This window comes from Xenopus tropicalis, chromosome 9 (genome assembly GCF_000004195.4).
Source record: "Xenopus tropicalis strain Nigerian chromosome 9, UCB_Xtro_10.0, whole genome shotgun sequence".
NCBI classification, from domain to species: domain Eukaryota; kingdom Metazoa; phylum Chordata; class Amphibia; order Anura; family Pipidae; genus Xenopus; species Xenopus tropicalis.
The window spans coordinates 72,873,109-72,895,978 of record NC_030685.2 but is presented as its reverse complement, the minus strand read 5'-3'; the positions used below and the strand labels follow the sequence as shown (position 1 = coordinate 72,895,978).

At 42.5% G+C, this 22,870-nt stretch overlaps 1 protein-coding gene across 1 annotated transcript in view; it reads right to left on the bottom strand.

The window, feature by feature from the left end:
• Positions 1–1,019: 1,019 nt before the first annotated feature.
• itgb6 (integrin subunit beta 6) overlaps positions 1,020–22,870 on the bottom strand; it is a gene marked incomplete at its 3' end in the record, with an annotated part of 63,014 nt that continues 41,163 nt past the window's right edge. The window contains 7 exon segments of the mRNA NM_001097306.1: positions 1,020–1,138; positions 5,985–6,082; positions 6,522–6,744; positions 8,705–9,107; positions 10,840–10,974; positions 17,514–17,603; positions 21,096–21,191. Coding sequence (NP_001090775.1) covers positions 1,020–1,138; positions 5,985–6,082; positions 6,522–6,744; positions 8,705–9,107; positions 10,840–10,974; positions 17,514–17,603; positions 21,096–21,191 — 1,164 coding nt within the window.

Here is a 22,870-nt window from a genome sequence, read left to right as displayed (position 1 = left end):
TTTATTACATGTGGTTTTTGAATTATTTTGCTGGAGCATCTCTCCAATTTGGATTTTTCACCATTATCTGGTAGATAGGGTCCAAATTATCCTCGCAAACAGGCATCGATTTGAATAAGAGACTGGAATATGAATAGAAGAGGGGAGGCCTGAGTAGTAAGATTATAAATAATAAGTAACAGTAACAATAACATTTTAGCCTCACAGAACAATCATTTTTTGGCACCAGGGGTCAGTGACCTCTATTGGAAAGCCTGAAAGAGTCCGAAGAAGGCAGCAAATAACTCAAAACTATAAAAAAGAAGACCAGTTGAAATGTTGCTTAGCACTAGCCATTCTATAACATACTAAAAGTTTACTTAAAGGTGAACAAACCCTTTAAATCTATCCTATCTACGAGCATAGCAATAACCCATTCAACCTCTTTCCATTTCACGCCTGACCCGGCCCTGACTATCTCCCCATAGTTTTTATTCCTTGGCCTGATCAGCCATGGTAGCCCATGTGTCACCTGAGTGAAAGGGATATTGAGGTTACTGGAGGGGGTTGAGACAGGCCTGTTATGTATTTAAAGGGGAAGTTAGGCCTACAACCTGCTTATAGAGAATTTTGTTGGCCTAAATCTGCTTAACCTTTGAATGTGCCACTAACACAACCATTATGTCGGTAGGCTTCATGCCCCCCCTTGCCCGCTAGGGTGCCCTAAATAGACATGAAGATGCTCTGAAGAGGTAAGTTTTCCCACACTCCCTGCACCACTTACCCACTCTTGCAGATCTGATCATTTCCCTGTTACAATTCCCTGCCAGCCCCAAGCTTATTACGTCTTCCAAATTTATAGTGTTTTGCAAAAATGCATTCATTTGCCCCATGTCAGCAATCCCTGGCATAAGATATATATATGTTACATTGCCTTATTGCCTTCGCCAAGTCTTTTTCAAGGCCGCGGCAATTTGTCAGCTTCTCCCCCCACCTCCTGTCGCATTATAATTCCTGACAGACAATATTAAATGCCTACCTTTTTGCTGTATGTTATAAATGACTTTCTTTCCGTGCTCATCCGTCGCCATCCCAAATGTAATAGCACATTCATTTTCACCTTGCAAGGAGCACGAAATAGATTTATCCTCGGAGAAATCTGAAAGGAAAGAGGGGCGGGGGGGGAAGAAGCGAGACAGGTCAAATAAGATGTATGGCATCAAAAGAGCCAAGCTGATGGATCTGTGTGTCAGCGAGCATTCACATATAGTTAAGATTAAAGTCGGGAGAAGAAATTGCCGCAGCAAGTTCAATATTTCTTTGTTTCTCGCCGTGGTTAGAGGGCGATGCCGGCGTCTGTCTGGGATTATTCTTGTCTCTGTGCATCCTGATGGTGTCACTCAGCATTGGTCACCTCATGCCCTTGTCAGAGGCGGAAAGGGGACCCTGTTGGACGACTCCTTGTAAAGCTCGTTATAAAGGGCCCCGGGCTTATCACCGTGCCATTTGTGTTACACAGAGTACATTCTGCTCTCCATTACTCAGAGCCGTCCACAAATGCTGGTAAGGGCAGGGACTCTTATTACAAATGGATAGTTCAAACCTCTACAGTATTTACTGTGCTGGACACTGTCAGAAGGTTAGGAACGTGCTCATTACGGAACACAAGGAAATCCGGCTAGGCGTAATCTCAAACGCTGAAAGTTATTTACTCTCATAACCAGGCTGGGATTTGCCCTGGGGAGCAGCAGCTGAGAGGCTTGAAAGAACAGCATAAAAACCTTAACAAAGAAAATAAATAGAAAATAAATAGAAAATACCTATCTTGCAGCTCTCTCTGTATCAAGGTTAAAGCGGTTGCCAAACAATGATGTATTTTTAAATAATAAAAGTAAAATAAATGCTAATAATACAGGTTTGGGATCCATTATCCGGAAACCCTTAACCAGAAATCTCCAAATTATGGGAAAGCTGTCTCCCACAGTCTCCATTTTAATCAAATAATTAAAATTTTTATAATTTAACAGTGCCTTGTACTTGATCCCAACTAAGATATAATTAATCCTTATTGGGGGCAGAACAGTCCTATTGGGTTTATTTAATGGTTAAATGATTCCCTTTTCTCTGTAATAATAAAACAGTACCTGTACTTGATCCCAACTAAGATATAATTACCCCTTATTGGGGGCAGAACAGCCCTATTGGGTTTATTTAATGGTTAAATGATTCCCTTTTCTCTGTAATAATAAAACAGTATCAGTACTTGATCCCAACTAAGATATAATTACCCCTTATTGGGGGCAGAACAGTCCTATTGGGTTTATTTAATGGTTAAATGATTCCCTTTTCTCTGTAATAATAAAACAGTACCTGTACTTGATCCCAACTAAGATATAATTACCCCTTATTGGGGGCAGAACAGCCCTATTGGGTTTATTTAATGGTTAAATGATTCCTTTTTCTCTGTAATAATAAAACAGTACCTGTACTTGATCCCAACTAAGATATAATTACCCCTTATTGGGGCAGAACAGCCCTATTGGGTTTATTTAATGGTTAAATGATTCCCTTTTCTTTGTAATAATAAAACAGTACCTGTACTTGATCCCAACTAAGATATAATTACCCCTTATTGGGGGCAGAACAGCCCTATTGGGTTTATTTCATGGTTAAATGATTCCCTTTTCTCTGTAATAATAAAACAGTACCTGTACTTGATCCCAACTAAGATATAATTAATCCATACTGATGTATAGTTTCCCCCCCTTCCCACCCCCTTTTGTCTTATGTACCCATCTTTTAAGTTTGAAATCTGAAAGTAAAGAATCATTTAAAAAAAAAAAAAATATTAGGGATGTAAGGAATCCAGGATTCAGTTTGGTATTCAGCCAGGATTCGGCCTTTTTTAGCAGGGTTTGGATTCGGCCGAATCCATGGCCCTGTCCAAACCAAATCCAAATCCTAATTAGCATTTTCTAATTATTATTTGGAAGGGTTACATTTAACCCTTCTGAATCCTAATCATATCCTAATTAGGATTTTAATTCTGATTCGGTTCTGAACGATGGGTTCGGCCGAACCCGAAAAACTGGGTTTGGTGCACCCTAATCCACATACCTCCCAAAAATTGAAAAATGAAAAGAGGGACAAAAAGACTTGTTGTGCGCAGCGTGGCAATTTTTTGACCACGCCCACTTTGTGGCCACACCCCAATTGCCACACCCCATTTTAAAAATAGTGCCCATGATGGCCCAATAGACAGCACCCCCATAGACAGTGCCCCCCATACACAGTGCCCCATTTGCCCCCATAAACAGTACCCCCCCATAGACAGTGCCCCCAATTGACCCCATAGACCATGCCCTCAATTGCCCCACAGACAGTAGCCCCCATACACAGTGCCCCCATAGAAAGTACCCCCATACACAGTAGCCCTCCTTACACAGTGCCGCCCCATACAGTGCCCCCCCATACACGGTGCCCCCATACACAGTGCCCCCCATACACAGTAGCCCTCCTTACACAGTAGCCCTCCTTACACAGTGCCCCCATACACAGTACCCTCCCATACACAGTAGCCCTCCTTACACAGTGCCCCCCCATACACAGTAGCCCTCCTTACACAGTGTCCCCCCATACAGTGCCCCCATACACAGTACCCCCCCATACACAGAGCCCCCCAATTGCCCCCATAGTGAGTACCTCCAATAGAAAATGCCCCCATACATAGACGCCCCCATAGACTTCTTGCGGCTCCTGCTCCTTATCCGGCTCCTTGTACGGCGGCGACAGGACCTTTTATAAGGTTGCGCCCGTGCGTACGTGTGACGTCACACGTACGCACGGGCGCAACCTTATAAAAGGACCTGTCGCCGCCGTACGAGGAGCCGGATAAGGAGCCCAAGAAGAGAAGGAGTCGGAGCGGCTCCGCTGCAGCCAGCGCGTCCGCTGGCCTGGATAGTTTAATGAATGTTCTGCATTTCCGTAATGCGGGACATTCATTGAACAATCCGGGACAGCGGGACGCGCTGTAAAAACCGGGACTGTCCCGCGAAAAGCTGGGGGGTATGAATCCATATTAAAGGCAAAGCAATCCTACTGGTTTTATTTAATGTTTAAATTATTTTTTTGTAGACTTAGGTATGGTGATCCAAATTACGGAAAGACCCCCTTATCTGGAATACCCCTGGTTCCAAGCATTCTGAATAACTGGTCCCATACCTGCACTATTTATATAGAAACAATGTGGGTCATTTAACCGGGATGCAAAGTGCAAAAAGATCTAGGCGTCAGAAAAGAGTTAGTATATTGCAAAGGGCCAAAATAGCAATAAAAAATATAGTGTTAATGCAGCTTCTAATACAGACATAGGACCTGTTATCCAGAATGCTCCTATACCTGTACTATCTCACAATCAATATATCTCTAGTTGCTAGGGTCAGACGTAGCCATTTAAAGTCCAGAGCATAATCTCTCTCTACTAAACAATAAGTTAAGGTGCATTTCCCTTTAATGCAAGAAAGGAGAAAGTTCACTTGATTTACTTGGAACATCTCACATGATCTAAAACAATATGACTAAATCAATGTATTGCCTTCTATCTTTTAGTATCTTTTAGTAAAGGCTGACAACTTTGTTTTCACAGTCTTTTGATATGAAATGTTGTTTTTTTTTTTATATTTATCCATGCAGAATATCTTCCGAATTAATATGTGGGGGGAGATTTACATATTTATAGGAAGAGTCAGAAAATAATTGGGCATGAAAAATGAGACAGGCTGCTATCGGCAGATGTTTGAGGCTTGCGCAACAGGATATGTAACACGGAAGAAAAGGGTGGGGGAGATGCCAGGGATCTTTTACAAATGGGGTGCAAGATGCAAATGCAAGAAAATAGGGCAAATCCTAATATGTCTATATTGGTGGGAGGGGGGATGCCTACAGCACTGACTGTGCCATAGGCAGGTCCAGCCTAGGGTTGCCACCTTTCTGTGACTGTGGATCCAGGCGGGTGATGCATCAGTGGGCGGGGCATGTCATTACATGATGTGGCGATCGCCGATTGCCCTTTCGCCTTGTCAGTTTTGGAGAGTCATGCCTGGTTTTCTAAATTGGAAAAACCAGGCAGGCAGTTTTGACCTGGACAGCCCTTCTGAAACCCAGGCTGTCCTTGTCAAAACCGGACAGGTGGCAACCCTAGTCCAGACTGATATTCAAAGTAGTCCCTAGCATTTTAACTACACAGAGGCCCAAACAGCCCCCACATGTACAGTAAATAGCAACTCTCTATGGCATCTTAAAGCAGCTCCTCTGGCATCCCTCCTCCCGGTGTCCTCTGCACCTCCCTTTACCTACATGCCACTAAGGTTGCCATTTTTTTCCCCCGTCTTACCACCCTGAAGTCCAGGAAGGAGAGAGGTGACATCACAGAGGCAGGGCAATGACCTCACAGGGATGTGGAATGAAGAGCGAGGGGCAGGGTATGGGCATATTGGGGACAGGCAATGGGCGAATCAGGGGCAGGAGGAGAGCTGCTGCTTATGAAGACTGGTTCTGAGCACTAAAAGTATTGCAGGGGGGAATTTAAAGAAAGAGGGGGAATTACGAATTTACCGGCAATTACATTGCATAGGAGTGCATTATTTACTGTGAAAATGAGCAGCAATCTTCTAAAACACTGTGTGCTGGGTGATTTTCTGCTGGGAAACCACTGGGTGGACTACTGTGTTTCTAAGCAGCAGTTGCAGGGCAAGTTTCCTACCTGGAGAGCTATTAAGTGCTTGGAAGAAGACTCACACAGAATTGCTACATGCATTGCCATAAAATAAGCAGTGAAGATAAGGAGAGGGCAATGATAGTTATGATAATGAAAAAAGAAAAGGTATTTTAGAAAGGTGTTTGAGGTAATTAAAAAAAGTTTCCAAGACATGATAGCTGCCCTTTTATCCTATTATGTTGAAATGCCCTACAGGACACCTTTGAGATATCAATCAAATCCTACAAACCTTCTGCATTGCTGACTGTGGCATCCACCAGCTTGCATGTCTCTTCACATTCCTCTTGTTGTTCTTCTGCCGGCAGTAAATGGCATTCTACACAGGCCCTGTGAAGGCACAACTCATTTATCAATGTCAGTCAGAAGGAACAGTGAAACACTAAAAACAATGGACATCAGAGCAATCCTTGTTTTGGTGACAGATCCTATGCCATGCTCAGTACATACACACACAATATTCTATGGAAAAAAATATTATTTGTCTTGTTTGTTGGCAATTCTACATGGATTCTAAGATGTTCCCTTGGGCGACATTAGTCAGCATGATAAACAGCACCTTACTCATACCTAAATCTCATGTATAATCATTCCTGCAGAATCAGATGTTACAGTCTGACCTTGATCTTTCTACTGCCCCGAGGGCCAGCTCACTGTTGATGTCCACATGGTATCCAAAACAATTTATAAAACTCAGACCCCACCAGACAAATGTATTTTGTCCTTAAAAGAAACTGATTAAATTCTGATTAAATTGAGAGCAAGTTACCTTTTTGAGCTGCAGGGATCTCCACACGTAGGACACCTTTCACAAACATCACCAGATACTTCAGGGTTGTTACAAACACATTTCCCACAGACACATTCCCCTCTTCCACTGCAGAGGGCGCCATTCTCTGAAATGCAGGTCTGAGTGTCCATCGTGCAGTTACAGTAGGAGCCGCTCCAGCCACTATGGCATATGCACTCTCCACATTCACAGTCCCCGTGACCTGGAGAATTTGTGGTGAAAAACATCACTTGTTTATTATGTGTCCTCAAAAGCTAGTCACTGGCAGAAGTTTGCTTAGGATTCACAGCAGCAGAAGGGTGGAATATGACCTGAGATCAGGGCAGTCAACTTTTAAAATGTCCTGAGACCAGTGCATATCACCTTCAGCTGAGGTTGTTGGACTTTCTAAGTTCAAGGAGTCTTTGATGGCCACTCCTTGTTTAGGGTCCCTTTTAACTCATAACAAGGTTACATATATAAGATAACATGGGCCTTCTTCCCAAATTCTCACTAATTGGCCTTCAGGCTGCGCCCCCTGCCACCTCTCCAGTCCCCCCCTGGGGGGCATGCCTCATATAGAATCTCCTTTGTAAAAAGTGCATACTAATCTAATGTTGGACTAGGCCAGGGATTCTCAACCTTTTTTAACCTGTGGACAACATTTAAATATAAAAAAGTTGGAGAGCAATACAAGCATTAAAAAGTTCCTAGGGGGTAGCCAATAAGTGCTGTGATTGGTTATTTGGTAGCCCCATGTGGACTGGCAGACTACAGGAGGCTATGTTTGACAATACACATGGTGTTATGCCTCCAAAACCTGCCTCCAAGTCCGAAATTCAAAAATGAGCACCTATTTTGAGTCCACTTTAAGCAACATCCAAGGGGTTGGTGAGCATCGTGTTACTCACGAGCCACTTGTTGGGGATCACTGGACTGGGCTATCATAGGTCCACAAAAAAAGACTTAAAACTATTTCACACTCTTCAGATTATCTGGTCTCTGCTAATGTTCTATCTTCACCTATTCTAATTCCATCTTTTATGGTGCCCATTTGGTTTATCTCTTCTTGTCTCCCTTTCTGTTCTTTAACTGCTATTTTTCCTACCGAAATTTCTCTCTCTTTCATGTCAATGGGATTGGCCATTGAATGGACATAGAATGCCAGGTGGTTGGGTGAATAGGAGAACCCACTTAATGCGCCATCAAAAAAAGCATTATATAGACAGTATAACAGAAGAACCAGAATTTATGGGGATATTAGCTAAAAAAGAACCAAATAACTCTCAGTTATAAAATAAAGTTAAAGAAGGTATTTCTCCTGCTGTGCAGATTCAGAAACTAATGCCACGTATCCTGCACAGATGAAATCTAGAAAGATTGATCTTGTCTGCAAGCTGAGTTATGTTGCTTTCAGTTTACGGCTGTATCCAGGCCTTGGAGGCAGAACTGGCCTTAGGGACATATAAGGAGGGAGCAATGTGAGGAATTTTCTGTCATTTCTCATTTCGTATTTCAGCAGTATGTGTGAGATGGGATGCAAGGAAAAAGTTTCTCTGTTTATATCTCTGGCCATACTGATAAAATTAGAATACTTAAGCAAAACTGGCTAATTTCCTGATTTTGGTCATAAAGGCGCTTATGTAATAAAAGGCATTGAGTTTGCTCGGGAGCAGTAACCTATAGCAACTAATCAGCAGGAAGCATTTACTTTTCTTATTGGTTGCTACTCCTCCTGGGCAAACTTAGTGCCTACCTATTATTATGCATGGGGGTTACTGTATTAATAGTTTTAAATACTATATATTAGTATAGGACTTGCTATATGGGGAAAGCTGAGCACTGTAGCTTTAATGACAGGGCTTATACACCAATCAGAGTCCTGGAGTATAATGATGATCACACATTTAACGGTAGTGTTGCAGTATATTACCTGTTATTATTGTTTCCCAACCCTCTTTCTTCTTTCCTTTCCTCCCTGTGTCCATTACACCAAACATACATATAATTACATAAACACAGTGGCATAACTAGATGTTACTGGGCCCCACAGCAAATTCAATTTCATTGTCCAGTTGACCTATTCCGCCAAGATATATTAAGGATCTAGCCTTACTGGGACCCCTTCCACTTCTGTTTCCTCTGTATTTACCCCCCTGCATAAACGAATTAATAATGTGTACCTGCACAGATGACTCCCCGGTGCCTCAAGCAAGAGAAATCATCACATTCACAATGGGACCCATAAATGCGCCCGTAAACGGAGGGATAGCAGATACACTGGCCGCAGTAACACTCCCCTCTGCCACCGCAGGAGTCCAGTTCTTTGCAGGAGCTACTGTTGAGGGAGCCTTCGTTGCACTGGCAGTGGTCTCCCAAGTAAGGGGGGTAGCAAACACAAACCCCACATTCCAGGGCTCCGTTGCCCTTACTGCATTCACTGCTCCTCTCTTCTCTGTGACACTGACATGAGCACTCAGACTGAATCTCAACTTCCAGACTCTCTTCAAGGCCCACGGGTTTTATTACTATGTGCCGAGTATGTTTTTCACAAGACGCAGACGTAATGCTTACACTGAAAGACACCTAGAAAGGAATAACGCGAATGAAATGTTATCTCTGGGATATTCTGTCCCTTTGTACAAATGTGTATTTGATATTAAAGCCAGTGTAACATCATAACCTGCATGGCCTCTAAATCCACTAAGCTATCAGCTATCTTTCATATCTGGAATTTGGTTTGTCTCAGCCTGAAGGTTTATTGTTCATTTACAGTATCTGACTCCATAAAGCCTGTTAGGGATGGCTTATTTAGTGAATAATGTATTCACTATATAATAATAATATATATATCATATTTCTACTGTTTTAATATATAAGGACTTTGGAATTCACCCCAGAGTTCCATATCAGTGATCCCCAACCAGTGGCTTGTGAGTAACATGTTACTCACCACCCCCCCCTTTGATGTTGCTCCCAGTGGCCTCAAAGTTGGTGCTTAGTTTTAAATATCTGGCTTGCAGGCAAGTTTTAGAAACACAGCAGAGCCTTCTGCGGGCTAGCAGTCCACATGGGGCTACCAGCTAGCCAATCCCAGCCCTTATTTGGCATCCTGAAATACATTTTTTTATGCTTGTGTGGCTCACCAACACTTTTTAAATCTGAGTGTGGCTCATGAGTTGAGATTGGAGATTCCTGCCCTATATAAATGCACTTAGCCTTGTGTTTTTCTATGGTCATGAAATTCCTCTGTGACTTATAATATACTTAGATTTTACAATAGGGGGCTACATTATACACTATATAAACCATCCCTAGAAATCACTCTTTTGTGTCTCCTAGCACTATGAGGAAGGCATTACAAAGTTAAAGTAGAACTAAACCAACTTAGTCAACAAAGGGCCCAAGAATGCTTTGCACAATCTCACCTTTTACCTACCAAATTACCACAACCTTTCTCCCCGAAACAGCCCTGCTTCATCATACTGCTCCAGGTCCGGACTGGGATTAAAAATATCCCCTGGCATTTCAAGTACACAGAGGCCCAAACAGCCCTCACCAGGCCAATAAATAGTGAGTGTCTATGGCATCTTACAGTAGCCAGAACCCACGGATTGCCAGTCCAGGCCTGTACTTCCTTACTGACAATAAGGTCCAGTAAGCAGAAGTGAAGTGGCCAACCATGTTGGCTAGCAACCTCACTGCACAAATCTGGTATGGGGGAGCAGGGCCATTTTGGGGAAAGATGTTGTGGGGGTTCAGTAGGTAGGTCTATGCTGAGGCCCTCTTGTAGCTGTGTGGTTTTTGTTCTTTAATTTATAGATGCAAGAGCATTCTGCAGTGACAGTAATCCCTACTAGCTTGATGTCATTCTATTCTTGTTCAACACATTGGGATTGCTGTACAATTTCTTGCTTGCCAATATTACATTGTACTTAAAGTTAACCTGTGCAGGTGTTCTGAGATTAAAAAATGCTATTAACTCCTTCGGTAATAATCTCCAATGCATTAATTGGGCCACTGGCCCAAATATCTCAAAATTTGGATTCAATCAAATAATTAAACCTAGTGACCAGATGCAGTTCAATATTGGTGGGTCCCCAAGGGCTGAAGTGACAGCAAAGATGGGTTAGTACTTGAAATAAATTTGGGACCTCTGAACTGTATCCAGTCACTAGGTTTGATTATTTGTGAGTATTTGCAGAAAAGCATTGTGGTCCCCGGTGACTGCTTGGATGCTTAAGCATGGACATTTTACATTGGTTTTGTGTATATGTGAAAAACATGGAACCGTAGGTGCATCTGGGAATGTACTTACTCTGTCCCCAACCTTTAAATGCTGGCATTTCTTGCTGTGTGGGATAGCCGTGTTGTTGTTACACAGTGCTGTAAAGGAAAGGCTGAGTCCTTCTGTGTCTCCGAGCACTTCAAGCTCAATCTCTGACCTCAGTTCCTTGGGCAAACACAAAAGATTGAAGAATAACAGTTACACCCAATGAAAGGAATGTTTGTGCTTACCTGTAACTGCAATAGCCCTAGCTGCTTCCAGGAGAATGGAAACAAGAGAAACCTAACAGCCTGGGGTAAGTCAACGAAGGCTGAATTTCTGTCATCTCACTGCCTCCACCCAGTGCCTCCTGCACCTCTCTGGGTGGGCAAATGCTCAGTACAGAACTTCATCAGTGATAATTGTACTGAGCTGGCACCCAGATTTATTTAATACAGGAGATGCCAAGGTGGCAGCAAAGTACCCTGACCTGGGGCAGGAGCCTAGTGATTTAAGTCATTAGGGGTCATTTACGAATACAAGTGCAGTGTGCAAAGTGCAATTTTTGACGCTATTTGCTATATTTTTTTACCCAGAATAAAGCATTTCCCCAAACAATTCTGACTGCTAGTGGGAGCTGTGTCTGATGCCTCTGCTAAAACACACGTAGAGACAATTATCAGTAAATTATCAGCATTGTCTATTTTAGTAGCCATGACAAGTAGCTGCTACTAGTAGCTCTGTGTGTCTTCACCTTTAGACAAAAGTCTGCTGTGTGTATTGGCACAGCCCACAGTGGGAAGCCTGGTATAAATGGCAGCTAGCAGGTGGCGGTAGCTCCAGGGTTTCCCTGTGTCAGTAATGTTTAGTTCCCCTATATATATATAGAGTGCAAAGGTATTTAAAGATAAAAACAAAGTTCTAACTACACAGTCAAGTCTTCCAAAGCACCACACTTTATACATATATAAAACATATATCTCCTACTGGACTTAAACAATTTTGTTTATTGTACAGTGATATGATTTATTTTTGTGTTTTTGATGGAGGGGTGCCAAAGTCTGACTTTTTCACATTTGCAAAATATACCAGCTTTACTGAGTATTTAAGTGGAGTCGCTGACAATTTGTTAAAATCGTATTGCAGTAAATAGGAAACAATGCATATATTTCTTGTACTGTTGAAAATAGGTCCCATTAAAGTCTTGGTCTCCATAGAAAATAAGGCCTGACTGTGCCAATGAGCATTCTAATGATACACAGGCACCTTTTCTACTCCCTGCCTGCTGAGGGGCAGAGAATATCCCGAATCACGGGTATTTATTACCCCACAATTATGTTTAGGCTTAAGGATGTCACACCTGCTATGAAAGAATTCCAAACAAGGTTTAGCCTATGAACCTGGGAGATTAGTTGCACTCCGTTGCCTCAAGGGCACAAAGTTTTGCCTTCTCCAGAACTGTCCTGTCTTGTCTCTGCTTTATGAGCTGCTGTTTACCGTTTATTTTGTTTCTTTCACCTGAACAGGCACTGGGCTGCATATAAACACAGGCTAATGACACACTATATCCAGCAATACAGATCAGGAGGTTTAACATGGAATTCTCAAGGACAGAACATTGCCCAGTTTTTCTTGTGAGACCCAGACTGATATTACTTTTAATGGCTGGGATTCAAAATAGGCCCTGGCATTGTAAGTACACAAAGGCCCAAACAACCCCCCTCCCCACCAGCCCAATAAATAGTGACTGTCTATGGCATCTTACAGCAGCCCCTCTGGCATTTGCCATTTGGGGCCTGGCTCTGGGTAGACAACACTGCTTTACAATACATGTTTAACTCACCATGCCTTCCCATCCATTATTAGCACTTCTGTGTCATCACCGACATTTATTACTGATACTGACATACTGAATGTGCCTGGTACATGATTTATAATAATTTAATGAAGATGGTTTTATTAAAGGAAAACTATACCCCCAAATAATGTACATTTCTATAAAAATATATCACATCGCATAAAACAGCCCATATGTAAAACCCTGCTTCATCTAAATGAACCATTTTCATAAAAATATACTTTTTAAATAAAATGTGCCACTGAATAATCCTAAATAGATAATCACAATTCTAAGTACTATTGGCCACCTCCTGAGATAATGTGATTCACAATGTATACAAACAAACCAAGGACACACATACATGTTGTCACATCAGCCAATGAATGGACAGAGTTCTGTCTTTTACTCCCACACTACTTCCTGTTACAGTTAGAGCTGCATTACTTCCTGTCAGCTGATCTCTGAGGGAACACACAGCCCATCGCTAAATGCTGGCTCAAATAAATAGATGTAAAAGGGCAATATTTACTGATATGTACTAATTTGATAAGATTCTTTAAAAGGCCTCTTAATATGATATAAACAATCTGTTGGTTAAGTATTCATTCAGGGAATATAGTTTCCCTTTAAGGAATATAAAGCTTTCATAATTCTTACCAACATTTTTATTATCAGCAACTAAAGTGTCTCTCTGAAAACCCTTATCACTTGCAAAGCAGCCCTGAGTCAGTGGTACAGTATGCAACTGAGATACCCAGAGATAAGGCAAAAGGCTGGGCACAATAAGCAGATACTGTAGTTATATTTTTTTCAATGCAAAAGGAGGTAAAGGGGAGCCATTAAAACATAAGGGGTCATTTACAACCAAAAGCACAGCTGCAAATTTCCCTGAAGTCTGTTGCATGTAAAACCCCATGCTTTAAATGTACTTGCATCAACATGTGGTCCTTGCACTTCCTAATAGTGGCTCGGCACCAGTGGCATATACTGTACACTGCGCTGGCCCCCCCCAAAAAATCTTTGGAGGGGCCCAGTACGTGCTGCAACCCCTACCTGCCACTCCCAGCTCCCCATCTGCCACTAGTGCCTGCTGCTCCCTGCCTGCTTACTCTTAGGTATGAAAGCGGCCGGGGAGGGGGGATTTCTCTATAGTTACGCTGCTTGCCTCCTGTGCCGAATCAAGCTCTGGTGTGCCCAACGACACAGAAGAACCAGATTTGGAGGTGGTGGTAGATCCAGGATTCCCTTCATCAATATTTACAGATGCCTCAAAAGAATCAGGTACATACATTAGTCTCATACCCAATGGAAATGATGGCAACTGGCATTGGAATGCAAGGACAATTGCTTAATTCTGGGAATCAGTGTCATTAGTAGATGTTACTGGGCCCCACAGAAAAATCAATTTAGGGCCCTAAAACATTGGTAAATTGACCATTGTACCAACATATATTAAATTGCTCATTAATTGGGACCTTACTGGGCCCTGTACACTCCAGGGCCCCCTGCAACTGCAGGGTCTGCTTCCTCTGCAGTTATGCCCCTGCTGGAAATAAAGCTGCATTGTGGGTAAAAAAAACCTAGTGATTATGCCTTACATTGCCTGCACGTGCAGTCATACATGACCCCTACGGGGTGATTAGCTGCTTTTAGCTGATTTTAATTAAGAGAGGCTGAATCAGCAGGGCACAAGAGAGTAGAAATATGAACAGAGCATTCAGCGCCTCGGCTGAGCAGAGAGTAGCGGAAGATCCACAAAGATACTAATGCACATGTATATTCATGCAATTTTAGGTCTTGTTTTATTATAGGATAAACATAATTTGCATGATCCAGACTTTGTTCTTTGTATAAGCGGGAGATTGTTCTGCAAGGCCCATTACCGTGATATTAACCTTAAATAAAACGCATCCGTACGCAGAACGACTGCATGACTTATCCTAACAAGCAGCAGCCTGCCGGGGCATACGGTGACTCACACCTTGGGAGATGTGTGATCATGGCTCACTAAACAAATATTTGGATAAATCAGGATAACCTAGCTGAAAACAACTTAGACATTAAACATAATGGAAAATAATCCTCTTAGCAGATTTACATAATGCCAGCATGGCAGGGGGGGCTCCCTTATGAAAGAGCTGCTTCACTCTCGCTCGCTGCAGGAAATCTTTGGGTTTTTTGTTGAAAAGCTCTGAAGTTAATAAACCATTCTAAGCGCTGATATAATATAACATGCAGAACCAATGGAGCATGGTGTTTGCCTAGGATCAAGCAAATAAATCTTCAAAAAGGTTTATTTATGATTCTGATTATTACAGAATTATCAACAAGATAACGCTCAAGGCTTTACGATAACAGCCCCCCTACCAGTGTTGATCCACCACTAACACCCCCAGCACACTACAATATACAGTGTTATTAAAGGGGAACTCCACCCAAACACAATTAAGCTTTATGAGAAGCAAACAGAATTTCAAGCAACTTTGCAATACACATCAATTAAAAAATATGCAGCCTTTTCATGATTTTTAGTGTAATAATATGGTTTGGAACAGTTCCCTAAGCCCCGCCCCCTGTTTCCCTGCTGATCTGGCTGACTACTTTGAGACTCAAAAAAAGTAGTCGACTGTCCTGCAGACATGATGTCAATAAGGAAAGGAACATCATTGCCCAATGCATTGTGGGTTATGTAGTTGTCTGTAAGCTGTTTTTACAATTTGAAACACCAATGTTTTAGTCCCTCTTCCCCTGCCAAGATTTCAAATGATGCAGTTGGATTTCAGCATATATAAATGATATTAACCCATACTGTTTGATGGAACAGATTACGGTGATAGGTATATTAGGAGTTTCTTTGTGGTGTGGGGCTCTTTAACAAATTTTGGTTAAGAAGCCGGAGTTCCCCATTAAGAATCCAACCTTGACTGGACTGCAGTTCGGCACCCACATTAACCCTTGTTAAAATAAAATGTTGTCTAATGTAAGATAATATCATGCTAAGCAACTTTTTACATATAGATTCACTTCATGTTTTCAGTGGTATGTGTCCATCCTTTACTGTTCTCTGCACTGCCGTTTCTAACTATTGAAACACTAAAGCAGCTGATTAAAAGACCTGTAATATGCCTTAAGTCCTAGGGCTGCTGGCTGGCCTGTATCATACCCAGCCCAGCACTTGTAGCCAATGGTAATAATAATGTTAGGGATTACAGTAGAACTAAAATGGGCAATCTTCTAGGAGAAAACCCCTAGCCTAGACTGCCCATGCCGTACTAAACTGTATATTGTAAATGCTGCAGTTAGGAGATGCTTTCTATTGCATTTATTGATTTCAATGGTAACTTTTGCCACTCTATACTCTAGGGGGGAAATACAGTTACTATAACATAGCACTTAGTAGTATATATCAGAATTCAGAGTTCAGGGTGATATGATACCGTTACCCTTTCCAATTCTTAAACTGTTGTGCAAATTATAGGGGGATTTTATTGAAGGCTAGGGGAGCTAAGCCTCCCCAAACTGCGCTGGTGAAGGAAACCCTGCTCCCCACCCCATTTTTTGCCAAGGGCCACCCCCTAAAGCTGCCACCCTAGGCTCCGGCCCTTGTGTGCCTATATGGTATTTGGTATATACACCTCTGATTCTGCCCCACCCAGTTGTGTCTTCTCCCGGTCATGTTACCCCCTCTCCGCTCGCTCTCAGATAGGAGAGTAGCCGGGAATGAGAGGGATGTCTCTACAGCTATGGAGGAAGCAGGTCTGTTTTCATCTGAGGGCATCTGTGTAGAATATCCCTTTAATTAGCCCCTCAAACACAAAAATCATGCTCTGCCTATGGTGAAATTAAACTGCACAGGGAAAATGATATTGATTTAAACACTGTTAATATTAGTTGTACTGAAGCCTTTCCAGCCATTAGGTTTGGCTTGCCATCGCACAGACAACCTCCCGCTCTGCAATATCTGTGCTCTCTTTAAAAAAAAAAAAAAAGACATGTTTTCTTGCCTTGCTAAATTGAATTTCCCCTTTCCCTCCCTTTCGTACTGACTTAACAGCATTATAATAGCCTCAGTCATGGGTAGCCTTATTTTGTAAGCCTGGCCCATTAGCCAGCAGCTGCGGATAAAATAGTATGTCATATTACATTGCCATTAATGTCAGATGTGATTACACAGCTGGGATAGGAAGGATAAGGAGGCTGCTGGCTAATTCGGGCCTTTATAGCAGAAGGCCGGAGTTCATTACCGGCTCTGCGTGATCCGACATATCTTTATCGGTTGTGCCGCTGTTGCACTTAAACAGAAAAGGGATTTATATTATTTGAAGCCCCATGAAACAAAATTGTTCTGTAATGGATTTTTGGAATCCCCTCCATCGCTGGAGGGGCCCCGCTTGCATCTCTTTGAGAGGAAATTACCTCTCCTCCTGTTTCCCAGGCTGCCCTTCCCTTTAACATCAATGCATAAGAATGGAAATTAAGGCCAGCTCGGCACAGACGTGGGAATCCATTCATCATGCTCCGCTGTGTGGGTGAATATTGCCGCCGTGTGCCTTATTGCCCTGTGGGTTTTTGTCCAATAAATATTTTAAAATAAGGAAATATTCAGCCAGCCTGTGAAAAGTCTGAAATGGAAAGTAACACAAAAGAGCTCCGCGGCGGTGAATTGGTGGCTGGGAGCAACAGAACTGAACTTTTCTTTGAAATCTCAAATTGGAGCTGACGTTTGCGCTGAATCACTTGTGCAGGTCGAATAGGAGCTAAGAATTAGGCCTATTTTATTTTGCAGAGGGGTTTTAGGAAGGATAAATGTCTAGGCCTATGCAGATTCACAGGTGCAAATCACGGTAGCTTCTATATAAACAACACAGTAATCAAAAGAACTTACTTTATATGCATTTATAATAAGCTGCAGGACATTCCCAGAATCCTTTGCCAGAAGTCCAACTGTGGCCCCTGGAATCAGACTGGCGTAACCCTGCAATAAGGAATGTGAAATGGTTAACAAAAGCTGTATAATAAAATGCCTTTTAAAATTAAACATGAAACATTAAACATGAAACCCAATATCGTTTTTTTTCTTAACACATGCATACATATTATAAATGCATTTAAAAATCCCAGCTGTCAATCATATATGGCCTTCCAGTACCCCAACAATTACTTTCACTTTCCATTCAGCACTCACTTTCCCCCTCCCACCTCACAATCTAATTGTGTAGCTAGTGCATGGACATATGCATCAGGTCCCTAATTGTGGCACATACGCAAGATTTTGGGGTAATACAAAGCTTAATAACAATGTCCACAAAATACAATAGAAAAGAATTTGGAATTGTTTCTTGTTGACAGGTCCCCTTTAAAGGAAACGTCACCTTTAAGTTAATTTTTTTTATAGTTTTTGTAATTAATTGCCTTTTTTTCACTGAAATAGTGGTCCCTGACTCTAGCAGCCAAAAAGTTATTGCCCTGGGAGGCTACAATTGTATTGTTATTGTTACTTTTTATTACTTAAAACTATTCCTTGGTTGCTAAGGTAATTTGGACCCTAGCAACCATATAGCTGCTGAAATTCCAAACTGGAGAGTTGCTGAGCTAAGCGTGAAATAATGAAAAAAACACCAATAATAAAAAAATGAACTGTTAATTGTCTCAGAATAGCATTCTCTACTTCATACTAAAAGTAAACTCACAGGTAATTAATGAGGGTACAGAGATCATTTTAGCAGTGCCATTCATTTATTTCTGTATGAAAACACCAAACTGGCACAATATAGAGTAATACATTTATAAATGCAAGTTTAATACCATTAGTAGTTATCTTGATACAATCATGAAGCAGGAAACACCCCCCTTTCCTGTCTGTTGGGTGTTTTTATGGCCTTTAGTTTGTGTTTTTGACACTTGGGTGTTCCTAACATTTGGGAACCATTACATTAACAAGATATTCAAGGTTGTTACATATTCTGTAGTTCATGCTGAATATATGTTAGTTATATTTTTGGGGTTTTATTATTTTAGCCTAGATATTAGACTGTCAGTACCCCCAGCACCCTCAGAATTCCATCCCTACATTGTATACGCCAAACAATGTTTGCACAGTATAATTAACAATAAAATATTTTAACAGAAGTGATGTAATTCCCCGCTAAAATGTTGGTGTGCCTGTCTCTATTTTATTGCATCAAGACTGCAGATCCCAGCATGTTTAATCTTATTTAGGTGCAGCACTGATATGGAAGGATATTTCCTATTAAAAAATGAAAAAGTTAACTGAGGCTAAAGGTGCGATCTGTTCGTTTCGTGATCTCACCAAACAAGTGGATTGTCTCCCAATGTGCCCACTAGGGTATATGGGCTGTCGGACTGAGGACCGCATCAATGAGCCGATGTGGCCCCTGATCCAACGGAAGATCAAACCTGCCCGATCGAGATCTGGGCATGATGGGGTGGGGTTATGATGCTGGGGTGAGGTTATTGCATTACTTAGATGCAATTGCCCAGATTTTTGTCCAGTTTTCCTAATGTTTTAAACTGGAAAGCCCTTTGAAAATGGAGCATCCATTTCAAACCCGGATGGATATCAGTCTTAGCGCTATCTATATTCTGCCTGATGAATGTAATCTTTTAATGAAAAGTATGGGATCTATTATACAGAAGCTAGAGGCCCATGGTATATATTATGCTGCTGTAGTACACTGAGTAGTTAAACAGTGAAAGTCAGCATTTCTGTGCATGTAATTGCTTCTGTAGCTATCACAATACTGTCTGCACTGTCATAATTAAATATGAAGAACTATTCAATATAACTTCAGGCATAGCTCCAAACCAAAAAGATCCTCAAGCAAATTTAACATTCACAGACAGTAGTCTATGACAACATTTTTTATAAGCAATTGTAAAGGACAGGGCAGAGCTCACTTGACTAAAATACTTGATGGGAAATATTTGATAGCCCCCCCCCCTTCCTTTTTTATATGAGTTCATTAAGTTTGGCTTGTGTTAAGAAAGTGCATTAACAGAAAGATACTGTCCTTTTAAGTTACTACAGAATCCATACTGCAAAACAAGCATTTCCACTGGAAGTTAGGGGGCTGTAATGCCACAAAAGGGGCAAAGTTTTAGGTGAATCGGGAGGATTTGATTTGAAGTGGGGTTTAGGTGAACCGTGGGCAGGACTGGGTGGTCAACTACATGAATATATAAGCATATAGGGCCCACTCTTCTTTACTGCAACCCTATTAGTCCCACCCATCTTTCCCACTTCCTGCTGCCTCCTTTTCCCAGCTGTGCAAGAGTGCCAGTGACACTCAGCACACTGCTCTGTAGGATAGGAACCAATCAGCAGCTAGGCTGACCTGCTAGGGAACTGAAGTCTTTCTCTGCTTGTGGTACTGCAGGGCTGTGATTGGCTCTCTCCCTAATACTGTGCTTACCATTATACTGTTGAAATGCCCCAAATCACTTAGGATAAATGGATTCAATTTCACAGTTTCAATACTGGGTCTTTAGTGAGGGAAAAAGCACAAAACTTCAGAAGGTGCCACCTACTGTTGCTTCCTTATACCTGGATCATAATAGCTCATTTTTATTGTCAAATCAACTGTAAAATTCTCTTGAATTTATCTCTTTATTTCTCTGACTTGTTCTGAGAGCTTTCTCTGCTTTCCTAATCTGGGAAGAAAGCCAAGGCGATTTCAGTTTGTAGATGAACTTTATTTCTTAGGCCCAATATTGTAGAGCAACAGGCTGGAGTCCTGCTGGATGACAGATGCTATTCATAACATTCTCTAGGGTTATTGCTAATACTATGTGTCCATCATTCTCATTCTCCGACAAAACAGCGTTAGTCACTGGCCAATCCACTTCTTGACATGAAATAATTTAAAGAGAATGAGAGAAATGCCACAAATGGCTGTGGTGGTGGCATTGGTTGGGTAGGGGGCAGTGGGTTGTTCAGGGAGGGGGGTGATTAGGGTGGCAAATTTCCCCCTGGGCCCGGAAGGAAGTAGAAAAGCAAAGAAAGGAGTCAGAAATACAGATACAAATATGCACTGGTGGTCATTTGAAGGGGTTCAACTTGATAGACTTTTCCCCCCATATTTAATAAAAGGCACTACATTTGCTCAGGAGCAGTAACCCATAGCAACCAATAAGATGTTTGCTTTTAAAAATGGGATGCGTAAATGCCTTCTGCTGAGTGGTTGCTATAGGTTACCGCTTGTGGGCAAATTAGTGTCTTTAATTACATTACCCCCGTTAGTCTTTTATCAAACCAAATGAACTATGCAACTATGTAAATGGCCATCTTCCTGTAGTTTTCTTTAACCCCAAAAAGGTTTTGCTGTGGAGCCTATTATTTTCGAGGTGTGATGTAACTTGAAATTGTGTGGATGTTCTATTTCTTATGGAAATCAACCCATTGAGAGAAAGAGAGAGAAATGAAAGAAAAAATGTTTTCTTTCCATACCTGGTATAAAGGAACATATGCCTTTGTAACTGCAAAAATGAGAAGAATGTTGTTTTCCACTAGTTTTTCAATGAGCTGTCCGACTGATGGATATTCCTGCAGGGAATAAAGCATAATTATATAAAAATTTTCACAGCACAAAAATTAAAATTTTTTTACAAGTTGTGACTGTTCCGTGCAGCATACCCTCCAACTGTCCCGCTTTTCGCGGGACAGTCCCAGTTTTTACAGCGTGTCCCGCTGTCCCGGATTGTTCAATGAATGTCCCGCATTACGGAAATGCAGAACATTCATTAAACTATCCAGGCCAGCGGGATGCGCTGGCTGCAGCGGAGCGCTCCGACTCCGTCTCTTCTTGCGGCTCCTGCTTCTTATTCGGCTCCTCGTACGGCGGCGACAGGTCCTTTTATAAGGTGGCGCACGTGCGTACGTGTGACGTCACACGTACGTACGGGGTGCAACCTTATAAAAGGTCCTGTCGGCGCCGTACGAGGAGCCGAATAAGGAGCAGGAGCCACAAGATGTCTATGGGGGCCACTATGTATGGGGGAATTTTCTATTGGAGGTACTCTCTATGGGGGCAATTGGGGGGCTACTGTGTATGGGGGTGCTCTGTGTATGAAGGAGTACTGTGTATGGGGGGCACTGTATGGGGGGACACTGTGTAAGGGGGGCACTGTTTAAGGAGGGCTACTGTGTATGGGGGCACTGTGTATGGGGGCACTGTGTATGGGGGGCTACTGTGTATGGGGGGCTCTGTGTATGGGGGGCTCTGTGTATGGGGGGGCACTGTGTATGGGGGGCTCTGTGTATGGGGGGCTCTGTGTATGGGGGGCTCTGTGTATGGGGGGCTCTGTGTATGGGGGGCTACTGTGTATGGGGGGCTCTGTGTATGGGGGGCTCTGTGTATGGGGGGTACTGTGTATGGGGGCACTGTATGGGGGACACTGTGTAAGGAGGGCTACTGTGTATGGGGGGCACTGTATGGGGGGGCACTGTGTAAGGAGGGCTACTGTGTATGGGGGGCACTGTGTATGGGGGTACTGTGTATGGGGGCACTGTGTATGGGGGTACTGTGTATGGGGGAACTTTCTATGGTGGCACTTTCTATGGGGGCATTGTGTATGGAGGGTACTTTCTATGGGGGCACTGTGTATGGGGGCTACTGTCTGTGGGGCAATTGAGGGTGTGCTGCCCCAGCAGTTAATATTGTATATTATGTTGTAAAGTTAATGGTTTATATGTATTTTAATTGTTACGCTGCCACCTAGTGACCAAGGTCGTATTACACCTTGTTTACTTCTAAGTCTGTATACCCTCCCATCCCCTTCCTTATGTGTGATGTCAGTTCCTCCCATCATGCCATTATGTTCCTGCTTCCTATGTGTGAGGAGCTACTCCAGGGGTTGAGAAAGCATATTTCTTTTGACCTCCAGCATTTGTTCATCCACCCCAACGTTTGTTAACCCACAACAAATAAACAAGCTTATGTGGATTCCAAGTGTCTGGTGAGTTCTGCTATCTGGCAAAGATTGCCCACAGTGACTGTGCCCAGCTCCATACAGGCCCAGGGAAAGGGGTCTCAGGGGAAACTCAGCCATTATTACAGCAATTGGAGTCAGAATAGAGGGCATGGTCTATGGGGTCAATTGGGGGCACTGTCTATGGGGGGGACTGTTTATAGGGGCAAATGGGGCACTGTGTATGGGGGGCACTGTGTATGGGGGGCACTGTCTATGGGGGTGCTGTCTATTGGGCCATCGTGGGCACTATTT